Source organism: Rutilus rutilus (genome assembly GCF_951802725.1).
Source record: "Rutilus rutilus genome assembly, chromosome: 2".
NCBI lineage: Eukaryota > Metazoa > Chordata > Actinopteri > Cypriniformes > Leuciscidae > Rutilus > Rutilus rutilus.
Window position 1 is genome coordinate 41,698,334 of NC_140210.1, and position 18,306 is coordinate 41,716,639.

General features: G+C 38.5%; 1 protein-coding gene across 2 annotated transcripts in view; it reads left to right on the top strand.

The window, feature by feature from the left end:
• mast1a (microtubule associated serine/threonine kinase 1a) overlaps positions 1-18,306 on the top strand; it is a 64,367-nt gene that overhangs the window by 32,774 nt on the left and 13,287 nt on the right. For both annotated transcript variants that reach the window (XM_084399874.1, XM_084399875.1), the window contains exons 3-14: positions 3,490-3,578; positions 3,666-3,741; positions 7,515-7,587; positions 9,075-9,232; positions 9,874-9,949; positions 10,294-10,503; positions 12,026-12,127; positions 12,955-13,087; positions 17,005-17,072; positions 17,405-17,481; positions 17,570-17,778; positions 17,981-18,119. In XM_084399874.1, the coding sequence (XP_084256000.1) occupies positions 3,490-3,578; positions 3,666-3,741; positions 7,515-7,587; positions 9,075-9,232; positions 9,874-9,949; positions 10,294-10,503; positions 12,026-12,127; positions 12,955-13,087; positions 17,005-17,072; positions 17,405-17,481; positions 17,570-17,778; positions 17,981-18,119 (1,410 nt within the window). The remainder of the gene's footprint in view (positions 1-3,489; positions 3,579-3,665; positions 3,742-7,514; positions 7,588-9,074; positions 9,233-9,873; positions 9,950-10,293; positions 10,504-12,025; positions 12,128-12,954; positions 13,088-17,004; positions 17,073-17,404; positions 17,482-17,569; positions 17,779-17,980; positions 18,120-18,306) is intronic.

The window sequence follows — 18,306 nt, forward strand, 5'->3', positions numbered from 1 at the left end:
AGGGAGAACACCAAAATCTAGAGCACTTCTATTGAGACAGATTCTTTACTGAGAGAAATGTAAATTTAAGATGTTATGTAAGCTTCAAACACAGTGTGAGTTTAAAGCATAAACAGACTACACTGCACACAACTAGTTGCAAAGTTATATGGAGCAGAAACAAGAGCTCATGAATACTGATCAGACCCAGTCTAAGACTCAGACTCATGCGTGGGAGAATCTCAGCAAACCTGTCAAGAACATGTCCAGGTCATATTTCACCACTAAACCGCAAGAAAGAAATGATATTTTACATGAAAAAAAAGAGCATTTAATGCTTCTTCATGGTTTACTTTACTCATTACTCATTCTCAATAGGAATTCTCATTATGATCTTTTTTTTTTTTCAATGGCGTAAAAGTAATCTCACTAATAACTGATACATGGGACAAAACATATCACACAGTTTACCTGCCAGTTTAATCATTTATAGATAATTAATTTAGTAAAAAAAGACTATACACTCACCGGCCACTTTATTAGGTACACTGGTACACCTTACTAGTACCGGGTTGGACCCCCTTTTTCCTTCAGAACTGCCTTAAAGGGATACTCCACTTTTTTTGGAAATAGGCTCATTTTACAACTCCCCCAGAGTTAAACAGTTGAGTTTTACCGTTTTCTAATCCATTCAGCCGAACTCCGGGTCTGGCGGTACCACTTTTAGCATAACTTAGCATAGATCATTGAATCGGACAGGACCGTTAGCATCTCTCTCAAAAAAAATAACCAAAGAGTTTCGATATTTTTCCTATTTAAAACTTGACTCTTCTGTAGTTACATCGTGTACTAAGACCGACGGAAAATGAAAAGTTGTGATTTTCTAGGCTGATATGGCTAGGAACTATACTCTCATTCCTGCGTAATAATCAAGAAACTTTGCTGCCGTACCATGGGTGCAGCAGGCGTAATGATATGACGCAGCGCCTGAAAATAGGTCTAATAGGTTTGACAAACTTAGTCCCGGTCACGTTGGAAGTTACAGAGCTGGGGACTATTTTCAGGCGCTGCGTCATTTTCAGAGAGATGCTAATGGTCTTGTCTGATTCAATGATCTATGCTAAGCTATGCTAAAAGTGGTACCGCCAGACCCGGAGTTCGGCTGAATGGATTCGAAAACGGTAAAACTCAACTGTTTAACTCTAAAATGAGCCTATTTCCAAAAAAAGTGGAGTATCCCTTTAACTCTACATGGCACAGATTCAACAAGGCGCTGGAAACATTCCTCAGAGATTTTGCTCCATATTGTCATGATATCATCACATTTCTGCAGATTTGACATGGCGTGTTATCCTGTTGGAAGTATCCATCAGAAGATGATACACTGTGATCATAAAGGGATGGACATGGTCAGCAACAATACTTAGGTAGGCTGTGGTGTTTAAACAATGCTCAACTGGTACTACAGTAAGAGGCCCAAAGTGTGCCAAGAAAATCTCCTCCACACCATTACACCAGCAGAAGCCTGAACCGATGGGACAAGATGGGATGGATCCATGCTTTCATGTTGTTCACACCAAATTCTGACCCGACCATCTGAATGTCGCAGCAGAAATCAGGACTCATCAGATCAGGCAACGTTTTTCCAATCTATTCATATTTGATTTTGATGAGCCCGTGTGAATTGTCGCCTCAGTTTCCTGTTCTCGTCTGACAGGAGTGACACCGGTGTGTGTGTGTGTGTGTGTGTGTGTGTGTGTTCTGCTGCTGAAGCTCTTCTGCTTCAAGGCTCAACATGTTCAGAGACGCTCTTCTGCAGAACTCGGGTGTAACGAGTGTGTTTGAGTTACTGTTGCCCTCAGCTCAATCCAGTCTGGTCATTCTCCTCCGACCTCTGGCATCAGCAAGCCCCTTTCTCCCACAGAACTGCAGCTCACTGGATATTTGCTCTTTTTTGGCCCATTCTCTGTAAACTAGAGCCGGCTGTGCACGAAAATCCCAGCAGATCAGCAGTTTCTGAAACACTCAGACCAGCTCGTCTGGCACCAACAAACACGTCATGTTCAAAGTCACTCAAATCACCTTTCTTCCCTTTCTGATGCTCAGTCAACTTCTGCAGATCGTCTTGGTCGTGCCTACGAGTTTCTGCCATGTGATTGGCTGATTAGAGATTTGCATTAATGAGCAGTTGAACAGGTGTACCTAAATAAGTGGCTGTGTATAATATATCTTATATATTCTATATGTTTGTCAAAAATATGCATACATTAAAAGAAACTCCAAAAGTCTAAACAAATAGACATATTCTTTAAGAAAAAACGTATTTATCTCTTTTGATTCTGGGGTTAAAAATGACCTGAATCAATCAGTTCCTGACAGGTTTCATGAGTGTATTTCTGTATTTTTTTGTGTTTTCTGCTACATACTCGCACACATGCTGATCTATAGAATGAAATGCAGCCTGAGGAGCTAAGAAACAGATGAAAGAGAACAAGAGGCAGAGAAGATGATCAGAAGGGATAAAATGGGAGGATCACTGGAGATTTCAGTCAGTACTCACTGAGACACACACACACACACACACACACACACACACACACTCACACACATCTAGATCAGGAGTGATGAGCAAGTTTTTTACACTACGCAAATGGCTTTCTGATGATTGCATCATGTCATCACATGAGGCTGTCATCTCCAGCTGTGTCTCGGGGAGTGTTATTGGACGTGATGAAGTCTTAACCAGCCAATCGCAAGGCTGGTTTGTCACGCGGAGGCTGTCGGCTTTGTTGCCGTGGCAGCATGACATTTCACTTTCTTGTTTGTCCCTCGTGTTCGGCTTCAGTCGCTGTAACTTTATTCCTCAGTCTCAGCAGGTCTCTGAGGTTAGAAACTCTGTTTTGAGATTACGAATGTTTATATACAATATATGTATATATATAAAATGTATAGCCTATATAAAATATTTTATATATATTTATATATATATGATATATAATTTTTTTTCTTTATAAAGAAATTAAATATATAAATATATACATTTTCTATATATATATATAATGTGTAGAATTTATTACATATATTTTAGAAATGTACATATATATATATATAAATAATTTATATATATAGCAAAAATATTATATTTAATATAATATATATAATACAGTATAAATGTATATATATATATATAGAAAATGTGTAGAATTGATTACATATATTTTAGAAATGTATATATATATAATTTCTATATATAGCAAAAAGATTATATTTAATATAATTTATATAATACAGTATAAATGTGTATATATATATATATATATATATAATATATATATATATATGTATATGTGTGTGTGTGTGTGTGTGTGTAAAAAAAAAATTTATTAAAAAAAAATATTTATATGCAGACTATTTACAAGCTAGTCGTTGTCCATTTTCTTCAATATCTCCTTTTGAACGTGTGTGATTTCCCTTGCCGAGTGTCATGATCATGTGTTGTTTGTTTTCCAGTTGTCGCACCAGTAACCGGAAGAGTCTGATCCTGACCAGTACGTCGCCCACTCTTCCTCGGCCTCACTCTCCTCTTCCGGGACACATAGGTGAGCGCTCACCCTTGATCACATGATCTGCTCCGGTGTCTCAGTCCACAGGTGTCGTTCTCATCCATGTCTCTGTCCACCTCACAGGAAGCAGTCCGCTGGACAGTCCCAGGACCTTCTCCCCCAGCGCACCCGCACATTTCTCTTTTGCATCATCCAGAAGGTAAATAATTGAACAAACAACAACCCAGAAGCTGTTCTTCGTTTAATCTGTCAGACCTTGTTTGTTCAGACAGTCTTTTTTTGGCATGTCCGTCTCAAATGGGTTTAGTTTTTTGTCACCTGACCCGTAGAGATATGTAATACCTGGAGAAAGCTCTCCGCTCTCGTTCCCATTCATCTCAAGGACAGTTATCTGGCTGGGATGCTCTGAAGTGTCAGAATAAAGTAATGTCTCTTACCCGTTTAGTACCACGGCTGCCACTCTCAATCTCTCTCTGTCATAATGATGCCAAAAATGTACACTGGCAACACCGACTTCTTAACAAAAGTTGATTTCGTCGCTTGAGGACGGTCAGTTATAAAGATCAGATTGAAGAGCACATTTGGTTTGTGTGCAGTGTGAAGAAAGCCTGACTGAAACTGCACATTTCACTGCATTTACTCGATGTTGTTTCACTGTTCTCTTCAACAACTATCTGAGGAACACCCAGAGCAATCTCAAAATCAATACAGACTTACATGTTGCCATTTTTTCCTTTACATTTTGAACAAGAAATAAAAAAAGCTCTCGTAATTTTAAAAATATAAGTTTTTCCCCCAAAAAGAAATGGAAACTTATGGAAACTTGTTTCCCTCACAGAATAATAAAAAAAAAAGGTAATGGCTACTATTTATCACTGAATTGCGTGATATTAAGTCACAATTTCGAATTATAAAGTCAGAATTGAGTGAGATATAAACTAAATAAAACATTCTTCCTTAGAATTGGACTTTATAACTCGCAACTGCGAGTTTATTTCACACAAGTCGTCAAAACTCGCAATTCTGATTTTTTTTCTCAGAATTGCATGTTTATATCACGCAATTCTGACTTTATATAACACAATTGTGAGTTTATACTTTGCAATTTTGACTTTATATCGCAATTCTGAGAAATAAAGATGTAAACTCGCAATTGTAAGATAAAAAGTCACAATTATCTTTTAAAATGTTTTATTCTGTGGCGGATACAAGCTTCCATAGTAATTTTAGAAGTTTTACAACCCCAAGTTTATTTATTTCAAATTTCGTTTACTAATTTTTAAAAATTTTTATTGAATCTTGTCATGAAAATAGCCTTCAGGGCGTTTTAACTCCTACGGTGGCCGTATTATGTCAAATCTGCCGGCAGTCGCGAGTAATCTCCCCCTCGCATTCGTCACGGTGCCACTGAGTGTAAAAACGCGAAAGGCGAAGCTTGAATTTCCAGGTATGTCCCTCTTTGGCTAATGTATTTCAAGATGGAGGCGCAACATGGCTGCCGCCATTCGAACGACTCGCTCGTATGTATTCTGAATGGCAGATTCTACGCTTACGAGAATACTTGATTAGTTGGTAGAAGTAATTACACATTAATGAGCACATATCATTTTGAAAGAACAAAGTGTTTTTTGCTAAGAATCAACTTAAAAAATTACACAGTGTAGCTTTAAGAGTGCATTTACAAGCAGGCTTGGGAGGATTACTTTAAAAATGTATTCCGTTACAGTTACAAATTACTTCATAAAAAAAGTATTCAGTAACGTAATCCAAGTACTATAATATGAAAGTAATGTAACTGATTACTTTTGGATTACTTCAAGGTCACGTATATAAATAAAGTCAAGCAGGAAGAAATATTATTAAAAAAAAATATTAAAAAACTTTTATTTATTAAGAATTTGGCTCAGTGTACATTACAATATTTTCAAAATATACACACAGGCCTGAATATATATTTATGTAAAGGGCTATACAGACATCTAGTGGCTAATGTATGGTATTACAGATTATTTTTGTTTTATTTGTAACTAATTTTTAACTAAAAAATAAAAACACAACATTTAACATTTTTACACAATCTACATATTAGTTTATTTTAAAATAGGCCTACATGTTGACTAAAGCCGTGATCTTTCTCAATTTGCCTGACTGAACTTGTGGCGTTGGCAGTGGGAGTTCCCCTACGTTACCTAGACAGCGAACATCCCGTTACGTGAGAAAAGATTAAGAAAGGACATTTTGAGTACTAAAAAAGATACTCTCCTAATTTCTACAAAATAGCAGCGGAATTTCCATGAATTAAAAGCGATTTTACCCGCAGGCAGCGTCGTTTCTACTAGCAGCAGTGATTCAATCTGCGTCTGAGGAGATTGTAGACAGCTGTTATTTGCGCATTCACCAGCGCGTGGCACACGTGAGTCATTACTGGCAACAGAACCAGGAACTACTGTATAATCAAGCAGCGCTTAATATAGTGTTATGCCAAAATACTTATTTATTTAGTTTTAAATTAAACCATTGTAATCCTGAAAGTATTCCCCCTTTTTTTAAAATGTAACTATAATCTGATTACTACGTTTTTTGACGTAACTGTAACGGATTACAGTTACTGGATTTTTGTATCCTGATTACGTAACGCCGTTACATGTATTCCGTTACTCCCCAACCCTGTTTACAAGGACCAATTGTAGTGAAATCACGTTTTTTCAATATGTATAAAATTTCACTAAATCCGACGTCTTTATTAAAGCTGTTCAGTTAGTTCAGAGAGGTTCTTCATTGTGAAGATCAAGTCTGTTTGTGAGCAGCACACATCATTCCTCAGCGAACGACAGACGTTTGTCTGAAAGACGAGTGCGAAGGAGAGGTTGAGGGACGAGAGACAGACGATTGATCCGCGCGTTCGTTCCTGTCTGACGCGAGGGCTAATATTGGATTTTGCCCATATAAATCTCGTGCAGCGAGACGGTTGCACAGCATGAATCATCAATCCTGTCCAAAGCACAGAGCTTCTGCTCACAACACACACAAGAACATGAAATATAGTGCCTGACAAAGAAGACACAATCCAGCCCAGTGCAACAGAACATCGCAACAAAAGTTTGCAAGACATAAAAAACGCATGCATGATCAAAAAGTCCATTTTTTTGAGGCGTGCGGTTCATCCCTGCTGAGATCCTCTTTTCATGCTTTCAGTATGTGGAACCCTTGGTTCTGCTCTCTTCTAATGCTGTGGGATGACAGCTTTAATGACCCCACTGGGAACGTTGCCCGGCACCGAAATATGCACTAAACAGTGTAGAAATGTGATGGTTGCCTAGCAACCGCATAAGAATGCTGCCACATGGACTTATAAACTCTACCCACAAAGCACTGTGATAACTTGGTCACATTTAATGTTTTACACTAGAAATATCAAACGCAAACAATCTTGCCATTGGTTGAGCGCATGTTTCTGTTTGTTGCTGCTAGTGGCACAGAAACGACACTTTTCATTTATAAAAAGCTGAAATAAATTATACAGTAAACAGTGGAAATATAATTAAAACTTCAAATAGCTGTTTGATGCATTTTAATGTTTTAAAATGTAATTTATTCCTGTGATCAAAGCTGAATTTACAGCATCATTACTCCAGTCTTCAGTGTCACATGATCCCTCAGAAATCACTCTAATATGATGATTTGATGCTCGAGAAACATTTATGATTATTATCAATGTTGAAAATATTTGATGCTTGATACTTGATGCTTGCAAAGCTTTACACAAAGAGTCATAAACATTCATTTCATTATAATGTAGGAGGGACAATTAATAATTTATCTAAATTGTAGATTTTTAACATTCAGTTTGGTTGAAACGAACATGTTTAACGTTTAGCTTGTTTCGGTTTCGTGTGATAAACTGTGGCTTGTACGTAAAGTCTGGTAGATGTTGGTAAGGATGCTGAAGCTCGACTCGTTCTCTCTCCGCAGGGCCGATGGCAGACGCTGGTCTCTGGCCTCTCTTCCCTCCTCCGGATATGGGACCAACACACCCAGCTCAACGGTACATGAGGAACCAGTCCAGAGAATGCTCTGGCATTTATAGTTTTGACTAGATAGTCACTAAAAGGTGTTGTAAAGTGCAAACTATTGCAGACAGTGAAATACACTGCTACCATCGTTTAAACGCATGTGGATATACTATATTAAATTGAAAGTCAAACAGGATGAATCAAATGGGTGAGAATGATAGAGTGAGAAAGAATCATAATGTGTGGAATTATATGGGAAAATAGTGCATTGTCTAGATCCAATGCAAGATATTTATAATAATTAGATCTATATTCATTCATTTATATATTTTGTTTTGAATGGGGTTTCATTACAGCAACTTGGCATCTTTTCCTGCGATCAAAGATGTGTTACATAAACATTCTAAAGCTGAAAAAGCTAAAAAAAAAGAAAAGTCATTTTTATTTTCTCAAACTCCTGAAAATAATGAGCTCATGAATATTGATGTCTGAGTGAAGTTACATGATTGAGCATATACAGTATATATGTGATGGATGGATGGATGGTTGGGTGGGTAGATGGATGGATGGGTGGGTAGATAGATGGATGGATGGATGGATGGATGGTTGGGTGGGTAGATGGATGGATGGGTGGATGGATGGATGGATGGATGGATGGGTGGATGGGTGGGTGGTTGGGTGGGTAGATAGATGGATGGATGGATGGATGGGTGGATGGATGGATAGATGGATGGATGGATGGATGGATGGATGGATGGATAGATAGATAGATAGATAGATAGATAGATAGATAGATAGATAGATAGATAGATAGATAGATAGATAGATAGATAGATAGGTGGGTGGGTGGATAGATAGATAGATAGATAGATAGATAGATAGATAGATAGATAGATAGATAGATAGATGGATGGATGGATGGATGGATGGATGGATGGATGGATGGATGGATGAATGGATGGATGGATGGATGGATGGATGGATGGATGGGTGGGTGGGTGGTTGGGTGGGTAGATAGATAGATAGATAGATAGATAGATAGATAGATAGATAGATAGATAGATAGATAGATAGATGGATATATGGATGGATGGATGGATGGATGGATGAATGGGTGGGTGGTTGGGTGGGTGGGTAGATAGATGGATGGATGGATGGATGGATGGATGGATGGATGGATGGATGGATGGATGGATGGATGAATGGATGGATGGGTGGGTGGGTGGTTGGGTGGGTAGATAGATAGATGGATGAATGGATGGATGGATGGATGAATGGATGGGTGGGTGGGTGGTTGGGTGGGTAGATAGATAGATGGATGGATGGGTGGGTAGATAGATAGATAGATAGATAGATGGATGGATAGATAGATAGATAGATAGATAGATAGATAGATAGATAGATAGATAGATAGATAGATAGATAGATGGATGGATAGATCCTAATAAAACCCAATGGCAGTAACATTGTGGGACTTGCTTTGTTCCATGTGGAAGTATATAATGGTCTGTTTCTTCAGTCTTCCAGCTCGTCTCAGGAGCGTCTCCATCAGCTGCCATTCCAGCCCACACTGGACGAGCTGCACTTCCTGTCCAAACACTTCGGCAGCACCGAGAGCATCACCGATGATGACGGACGCAGATCGCCACACGTGCGGCCGCGCTCGCGGAGTCTCAGGTACAACACGCTCACACAAACGACTGAAGCACATCAGTTTGTGCCAAATGTTATTTAGTGTGTGTGTGTTCACACTTGGCATGTTTGGTTGGATTAAAGCGAACCCTGGGGCGATTGCTTTGTCAATGCAATGACAGTGTTGCTCATCACAGTTCAGTACAGGCATCAGAGCCGCGCCTCCTCACAGCCGATCTGTGTGTGTGTGTGTGTGTGTGTGTGTGTGTGTGTGTGTGTGTGTGTGTGACGGAGGGATTCCTGACACTGTTTTGACTCATTTACACGTATATAAACTCTGTACGAGTTCTCAGCTGCTCAAAATACCATCATATGTAGCTACGCACATACAGCGAGCGCATTTATCCCAGAACACAACATCGTTATGGATGTTCAGTAAGATCTGTCACGAAATATACATAATAAAAGCCGACCAATCAGGTTGTGAACGTATTCCTATGCCTTTAGGTTCAATATATTTAGTTTCAGTGTTAAAATGCCAATGTGAACGCTAAGCGGACCAGGACTAAATGTTTCTTTTTTGGTCCAGACTAAACGAACCAAGCGAACCGAACTACAAGTGTGAACACACCCTGGTTGTCTTCTTTCTTCTGCTCTATTCTCATCCTCTCTGTTTCTCTCTCCAGTCCAGGCCGATCACCTTCCTGCTACGACAATGAGATTGTTATGATGAACCATGTTTATAAGGAGCGGTTCCCTAAGGTTAGCAAAACACAAACACACACTCTTCAGTGTTTTTCTGTGTCTTCAGTGTTTTCAACGTTACCTGAGCGTTGCACATACGTTTGGACTTTTAACTTTTTGCCGCACTAGTTAAATATGGGTAAATTTACCAGCCATAAGGGCAAACTTCACAAAACATGTCAAAAACATGTCCAGGTCATGTTTCAAGTTTTAGTTTTGCATTGTGGACAACACTGTTGTATTATTTTCCAGAAATATTGTTGAGTGTTAATTCTGAACCCTAGTTTGTCTCTGCAACTGCAGTCCACATTATATTTCCTGTTAAAAGCATCGTTTAAACGTTGTCTGTCCGTTACGTTCAGGCCAAAGCTCAGATGGAGGAGCGTTTGGGTGATTTCATCGATTCGTACTCGCCTGAGAACGTGCTGCCGCTGGCCGACGGGGTCCTCAGCTTCATCCACCATCAGATCGCAGAGCTGTCCCGAAACTGCCTGACCAAATCTCGCGAAGGCCTCATCACCACCGTCTACTTCTACGAGCTGCAGGAGAACCTGGAGAAACTCCTGCATGAAGTGAGCATGAGTCTAAATGTGTGGGCTGGATATGAGTCAAGTAAAGTCACCTTTATTTACATAGCGCTTTGTTTCAAAGCAGCTTTACTGTGATAACAGGAAAATAATGCATTTCAGCTGTTGTTCAGCTGGATATGAGTACTTTTGTTTCAGCTGATATTAATTAACATCTCGCTTCATTTAACTGGATTATTAAACCGTTCATATTCCATTAGCTCAATGTTTGTTTATTATTTTTTGGCATCTCTAATTACTTAAATTAAATTGTTTAAAATGCCACAAAAAAAAGTCTTCTTAAAGGGATACTCCACTGTTTTTGGAAATAGGCTCATTTTACAACTTCCCTCAGAGTTAAACAGTTGAGTTTTACCGTTTTCGAATCTATTCAGCCGATCTCCGGGTCTGGCGGTACCACTTTTAGCATAGCTTAGCATAGATCATTGAATCAGACAGGACCATTAGCATCTCTCTCAAAAAAATGACCAAAGAGTTTCGATATTTTTCCTATTTAAAACTTGACTCTTCTGTAGTTACATTGTGTAGTAAGACCGACGGAAAATGTAAAGTTGCGATTTTCTAGGCTGATATGGCTAGGAACTATACTCTCATTCCTGCGTAATAATCAAGAAACTTTGCTGCCGTACCATGGGTGAAGCAGGTGTAATGATATGACGCAGCGCCTGAAAATAGTCCCCAGCTCAGTAACTTCCAACGTGACCGGGACTAAGTTTGTCTAACCTATTAGACCTATTTTCAGGCGCTGCGTCATATCATTACGCATGCTGCACTCATGCTAATGGTCCTGTCCGATTCAATGATCTATGCTAAGCTATGCTAAAAGTGGTACCGCCAGACCCGGAGATCGGCTGAATGGATTCGAAAACGGTAAAACTCAACTGTTTAATTCTGGGGGAGTTGTAAAATGAGCCTATTTCCAAAAAGTGGAGTATCCCTTAAAGAACATTAAAAAAATCATATTTAAAAAAATATGAATCATTCTTTTTTTTATTCCACACCTTCAGACATCACAAAATCCATTTGTAGTTTCACTTCTATGGAGGGCCAGATTACTCGAAAGAAAAGAATTAAATTAAATATACATTTTTTTTTTTTTTTACATTTTGTTGACTGAGAACTATAACCCTGCAAATGAAACACAAGCTTATGCTTAAATGAAAAATTAATTGAAAGATAATGATAATTTTTTTTTAATTAATGCAAAGTAATTCTAAAATTAAATACAAAGGACATTTATTTCTTTGTTTGGTGATTTAATAATTAATTATTTTTATGTTTTTATTAAGTATTTAATTATGTTTTTAATGAAATATTTATTTTATGTTTTAATTTTAAATAATTTGGCCCTGTGTTCACTACAACCACGAGGAAATATTTTCTTTGTCAATCCTAATATCAGGAGACCTGAGAAATATAAATTCACTCAAGTGTGTTTAATTTTCCAATTAAGATTGTAAGTAGTTAAAAGTGTTTTTTTATTTAATGGTCTTCTGTTTTCCGTCAGGCCTATGAGCGATCAGAGAGCTCGGAGCTGACCTTCATCATAGAGCTGGTGAAGAAACTCTTCATCATCATCTCCCGCCCTGCCCGACTGCTTGAGTGTCTGGTGAGAGTCCACACACACACACACACACACACACATACACACACACACTTGATCTGCCTGTCGTTGGGCTTGGTCGCTTCTTCAGCCTACGTTGTGCAGTTGCCATAGCAACTGTCTGATGGGGTCACCAAGGGTCAGGAGAAGAAAGTACAATGTGCTGAAAGGCTTCAGTGTAACAAAAACCTCGACTGGTATTATCAAACACAAAAGGCTCCCAGTAGTGCGACCACTGGAAATATGGATCACTGGATAATTCAATAATATGGATCACCAGATAAATACATATGTGGACATTTCAATATAGCTCCCAACTATGCTTTCATTCGAAATTTTAGAATAGATACGCATTGATCAAAAGTGGCAAATTTCATTTTCATAAAAGATTCTATTTCAAATAAATGCTGTTCTTTTGATCTTTCTTTTTATCAAAGAATCCTGAAAAGAAAAATGTATCAAGGTTTCCACAAAAATATGAAGCAACAGTTTTCAACATTGATTAATGAGAAATGTTTCTTGAGCAGCAAATCATCATATCAGAATGATTTCTGAAGGATCATGTGACACTTAAGACTGAAGAGTAATGATGCTGAAAATGCAGCTTTGATCACAGGAATAAATTACATTTTTATATATATTTAAATTTTAAATTATAATAATATTGAACAATATTGCAGTTTTTACTGTATTTTTGATCAAATAAAATGCAGCCTTAGTGAGCAGAAGAGATTCATTCAAAAACATTGAAAAATCGACAAACCCCGAACTTTAGACCGGTGGTTTATTTCACTACAGAATGCTGCAATTGACCAAAAACTGCATTTCCTCAGGAGTTTAACCCTGAAGAGTTCTACCACCTCCTGGAAGCAGCAGAAGACCACGCTAAAGAGGGCCAGCTAATGAAGGCAGACATCCCACGATACATCATCAGCCAGCTCGGCCTGACCAGAGACCCTCTGGAAGGTGAGAGAGACCAACACGACTGAACATCTTCACACAGAGCGTGTTAGTCTCTAGAGGAACGAGCGTAGCAGAAGCCGAGAGAGGGGGAGAAATGTAGGTCATACTGAGAGACATTGATGAGATTATGGAACAGGTTAAGGCAGTGGGAAGTTTGTTTTCCTGCCAAGAACGCTGGGAAATGTGTAAGCACCGCTGTGAACCTGGCAAACAGCAGCCGGCTCAGAGTAATGGGGCTTTTGATAAAAACATGCACTTGCTCGCTCTCTCTCACTGCACAACTAAACACAACAAAATATTTCTCTAGCAAAAAAATGCACTCTGATTTTTTTTTTAAATGCTACTCGGCCTATTTAGTTAAAGTCGCCCTGTAGTCAATCATTTTATCCCTTAAAACTCATCTTTGATCACCAAAATGACACATTTAAATGTTTTTTCCTTGAATTTTTTTTTCTTCATGCCTTAAAATAGCTTGAATGAAACTCTACACCCTTGTCTCATTTAGTATTCGCTGTTCTATGAATATGCAAATGAGCCCCGCCTCCACTCACTCACACCAGCTCAGAGATCCACTCGTTGATGATCACACTTTGACCTGATTGGTTACAAGGTAGTTTGTGACGTCAGAAACACCATCGATTTCAAACCGTGTTTTTGAGACTGTCTTTGTTTCACTGCAGTTTTAAGGAGAAAATACTCAGCAATGGTGTTGACTTCTGAATTTACACATAATGTTTAAAATAATGTTTCCAAAATCGTTTCAGTGGTTCATCAACTCATAACAGGGTGAACGGCACTTCTGCATTCACTTTGTGAACTTCTATCGGCTATAACCGCACTATGCAAGTTTGCCAGATTGAGTAGCGGATCTGTAGTTCGAATGAGACATAAGAAACTACAAATTTGACTTGCTTTACTGCAATTACAATTAATAAAATTAATTTATTTAATTAATTTAAAATTACTTAATTTTTTTAGTTTTTCTTTGTTTTCTTTCATAAAATCATGCAACATACTCTACCTAGCCTGTGGACATCGTTATTTTCAAAGCAAATAAATAGCGTGCGTGCGACAGTAGGCTGCGGTAGGCTAAATTATTTACGACAATGGTAATGGACAATTCCGCTTCCAACCTGTAGGGGGACCGAAGAGGAAAAGTGCTTTGGTGTTGCTTTAATAAAACTTTAAAGGGGTCATATAATGCCATTTTTGTACAAACTAATATGATTCTTTAGGGTCTAAATTAAAAGTTTGTAATATACTTTAATTAAAAATTCTCATTAGTATTGTAAGAAAACACTCATTTTACCTGGTCAAAAACAGCTCTGTTTTCAGCACGCCGTTTAAGTGCATGTGTCTTTAAATGATAATGAGCTTTGCTCACCCCGCCCCTCTGTTCCATGGGCGTTTTGCCACAACACACGTGGAGTGTTGCCTTGACAACAGTTGAGAGTAACGTTATATTTTGAAGAATGGGAGCGGGAGTCTCTGAGGACACTGTGCAACCGTATCAATTTGAACCGGAGTCGGAAAACAGGACGTTTCTGAATGTTTGGTTAACGTAATGTCACTTTGATCTATCTTTGTATGTACTGGCAGGGTAGAGTAGTGAGATACGAACGCTATGTGTTTACTGATGTTAGTTCATTGACAGATTGATGTCTTGAAAAACTATTTTTCGGTAAATGTAGGCTTGTCCGTGATGCGTAACGTTATCTATGCAGTGTTAGGTACAACTGTCAGGGCTGAAGCACTAACATTTTACTGATCTGTTTAAAAAATAACCAGTCTGTGAGACTATGACAGTCATTAGGCACATAAACAACACATACTCAGACAGGAGCTAATACCTTTTTCAATGTTCTCGTTTATAAAGCAGTCTGGTGAAATGATTCGCGCAAACATGAAAGCATTGCTGTTGATCGTGGGGAATATTGAGAGACAGCTCGCTCACGAGTGAGGGTGGGTCTGTGTTGAAATGCTGCTGTCAATCAACAATCGTGGGAGGGGCGTCGATTTTGTGACGTCACAAAATCGAACGGCTTGATTTGAGACGGGGGAAAACATATAAGAAGATGAAAAAAAAAACACTGGATGGATTTTTATCATTTTATGATGGTTGTGTACAGGCAACACACATTTCAGTACAATCAACTTGTAAAAGTGCATGTACCATTATATGACCCCTTTAATACATTAGCTGATCTATGAACATGATTTCTGCCTGAGTCCCGTCGGATTGCTTTCCATCGGCTCTGGAGGTGAAGACTCCTTCATGGCATCATCAAGCTACGCCTTTGTTATTGTTTTGAAAAAGCGGCCTCTAGCGGCGAAACTTACATACTGCACCTTTAATATATTTAACTTCATTTCATTGCATGCAGTGAGTATAAAATGTATACCTAATCCATTTCCGTTGGGACTTTATGAATCATTTTAATTGGTGTTTTTATCGAGTGAGATTATGGTCCAATGAGATTTCACTGTGGGCAGGACTGAGTAAAGCAGTCTTGTTTGGCCTTGTGTTTATTGTCGTCCTGTCAGTGTTTCGTCTCAGAGTCCGGCAGCACATCATTTATATGGATGCAGATTTAAATCCTGCCACTCAGCGTTTCACCCAGCTCGAGTTGGACACTGTGAAACCGTATCCCTGGGAAAGCAGGTTTAACTCAGGTCACTCAAGTCTAGTGTGAAATTGCGAAGACTCGTTTCAGTCACCTCGCTTAATTTTCCGGCTGCACAAGCTGCCAGAGAAAATGAAGTTTAAAATCCCAGATGTGTTGAAGATGTTATTTTCCACATGCCGTTATACTGAACTCGGCTAGAGGCTGACGAAAAAAGCGCTGTTTTAATTGCTGTTTTAGTGCTTGTTTGTGTGTTTTCAGTGTTTTCTTGAGTTTTTGTTTATTTATATCATAGTCTTTATTTAGATCAGCGATGCTTCCTTATTGTCTCTAGAATGGATGGTTGCTGTGGTGACTGGAGGAGTTGTTTTTAGACACGATTAGGCAATATGCTGTTGGATTGCATGGAAAGGCAAAGGCAGATGGCTAATTATATATGAATTTTAGATAACTCTTCATTTGTTGAGAGTGATCAAATATGCATGCTACTCATGATTACATATACACAATTTTGGACATATACCATAGAATTACAATGCAAATTTAGTATATAAATATATATATATATATATATATATATATATATATAAACCATAAAACTTTTGGCCATTCAGAAGTTTGGGGTCAGTAAGATTTTTATTTGTATTTTTTAAAGAAATAAATACTTTTATTCAGCAAGGACACATTAAATTGACAGGAAAGACATTTATAATTTCACAAATATTCTGTTCTTTTCAAGAATCCTGAAAAAATGCATCAGTTTCCACAAGAATAATAAACTGTTTTTCAACATTGATATTAATCAGAAATGTTTCTTGAGCATCAAATCATCATATTAGAATGATTTCTGAAGGATCATGTGACACTGAAGACTGGAGTAATGATGCTTTGATCACAGGAATAAATGACATTTTACAATATATTCACATAGAAACCAGCTATTTTAAATTATAATAATATTTTGCAATATTACTGTTTTTACTGTATTTTTGATCAAATAAATGCAGCCTTTGTGAGCAGAAGAGAGACTTCTTTCAAAAATAGTAAAAGTCTTACTGGCCCCAAACTTTTGAACAGCAGTGTATATTATTAATATATTTATGCATTACATATTAATTGAATTAATTTAGTTTCATTTGACTAGAATTGGACCAAAAACTTTAAAAGTTGAAAACATAAAACTGTTTCTCAAACAACACATTTATGTAATTTTAATTCCTCAAAGGTAGTACATATTTACTGCATGGAAAAACGTAAAATTAAAAATGATTAACCAAACCTCCTCCTCCCATACAGAAATGGTGAATTTGGAGAGTTATGACAGTGAGGGCCCACACACGCCGGAGACGGACGACTCTGCTGAAGTGAGTGCATTGGTGTAGTCATGTACATTTTGTGTTGCAATGACCAAAAAGTTTGCATCGGATCATAACTTTTACCTACTAGAATAAAGTCTGTGATTCAAGCAAAGAGGGGGGAAAAACAGCGCAAGATGTGTTATATAAGCTTGCAGTTTTCTCACTCTTTCACATGGAAACATATTTTTAATTAAGGACTCAGCAAACTCTAGGAGCACAACTGCAGCGGCAGGGATTCAGGATGAAAGTGGGAGAAATGAAACGGCATAAGGAGTGAAATGATGCTCCAGTGAGTCTACTTATTTCCCCTGCATTGAATCGCACTTTTTCTCTCTCAGGGGAAGCTCAAAGCCATCAAACCGCCCTGTGAATCAGACTTCCAGACTATCAAACTCATCAGTAACGGAGCGTACGGGTAAGAATACTCTAACACTGTTATTCACTCTGAAATTATTCAAAGCCATTGTGTAAATATTGATCTCTCCCTCTCGTTTGGATCATAGAGCTGTGTATTTGGTCAGACACAGAGAGACACGCCAGCGCTTTGCCATGAAGAAGATCAACAAACAAAACCTGATCCTGCGGAACCAGATCCAGCAGGCGTTCGTGGAGCGGGACATCCTGACCTTCGCCGAGAACCCCTTCGTGGTCAGCATGTTCTGCTCTTTTGAGACACGCCGTCACCTGTGTATGGTTATGGAGTATGTAGAGGGTAAGACATCACACACACACACACACACACACACACACACTGTAGTGATGGGTCATTCAAGAACGATCCGTTCACTTGATGAACGAGATCGAACAATAGAGTCAGTAAAATGATCCGAACTTCCCATCACTGTGTGTCACACTGAGCTATTGGTTCCGAACATGTACGGATGTTATTCAGCCATTTTAAAATCCCTGTTTAGGCGGTGACTGTGCAACCCTTCTGAAGAATATCGGAGCACTCCCTGTGGAGATGGCTCGGATGTACTTTGCTGAGACTGTTTTGGCGCTGGAGTACATTCATAATTATGGCATCGTACACCGAGACCTGAAACCAGACAAGTAAGTCAGCGCCCCCTGCTGGAGTGGAGGTCATCTGTCAAGTCAAATAGTGGAAGTGCAGTCAGTGTAAAGATGTGCACTCAATATAATACCTACAGGAAAGCGCATGTATCCCACAAATATCATCTGTGCATAGAGTTCACATGTTCAAGTGGGCTCGGTTCTGGAAGTATTTTTCCCATAGGGA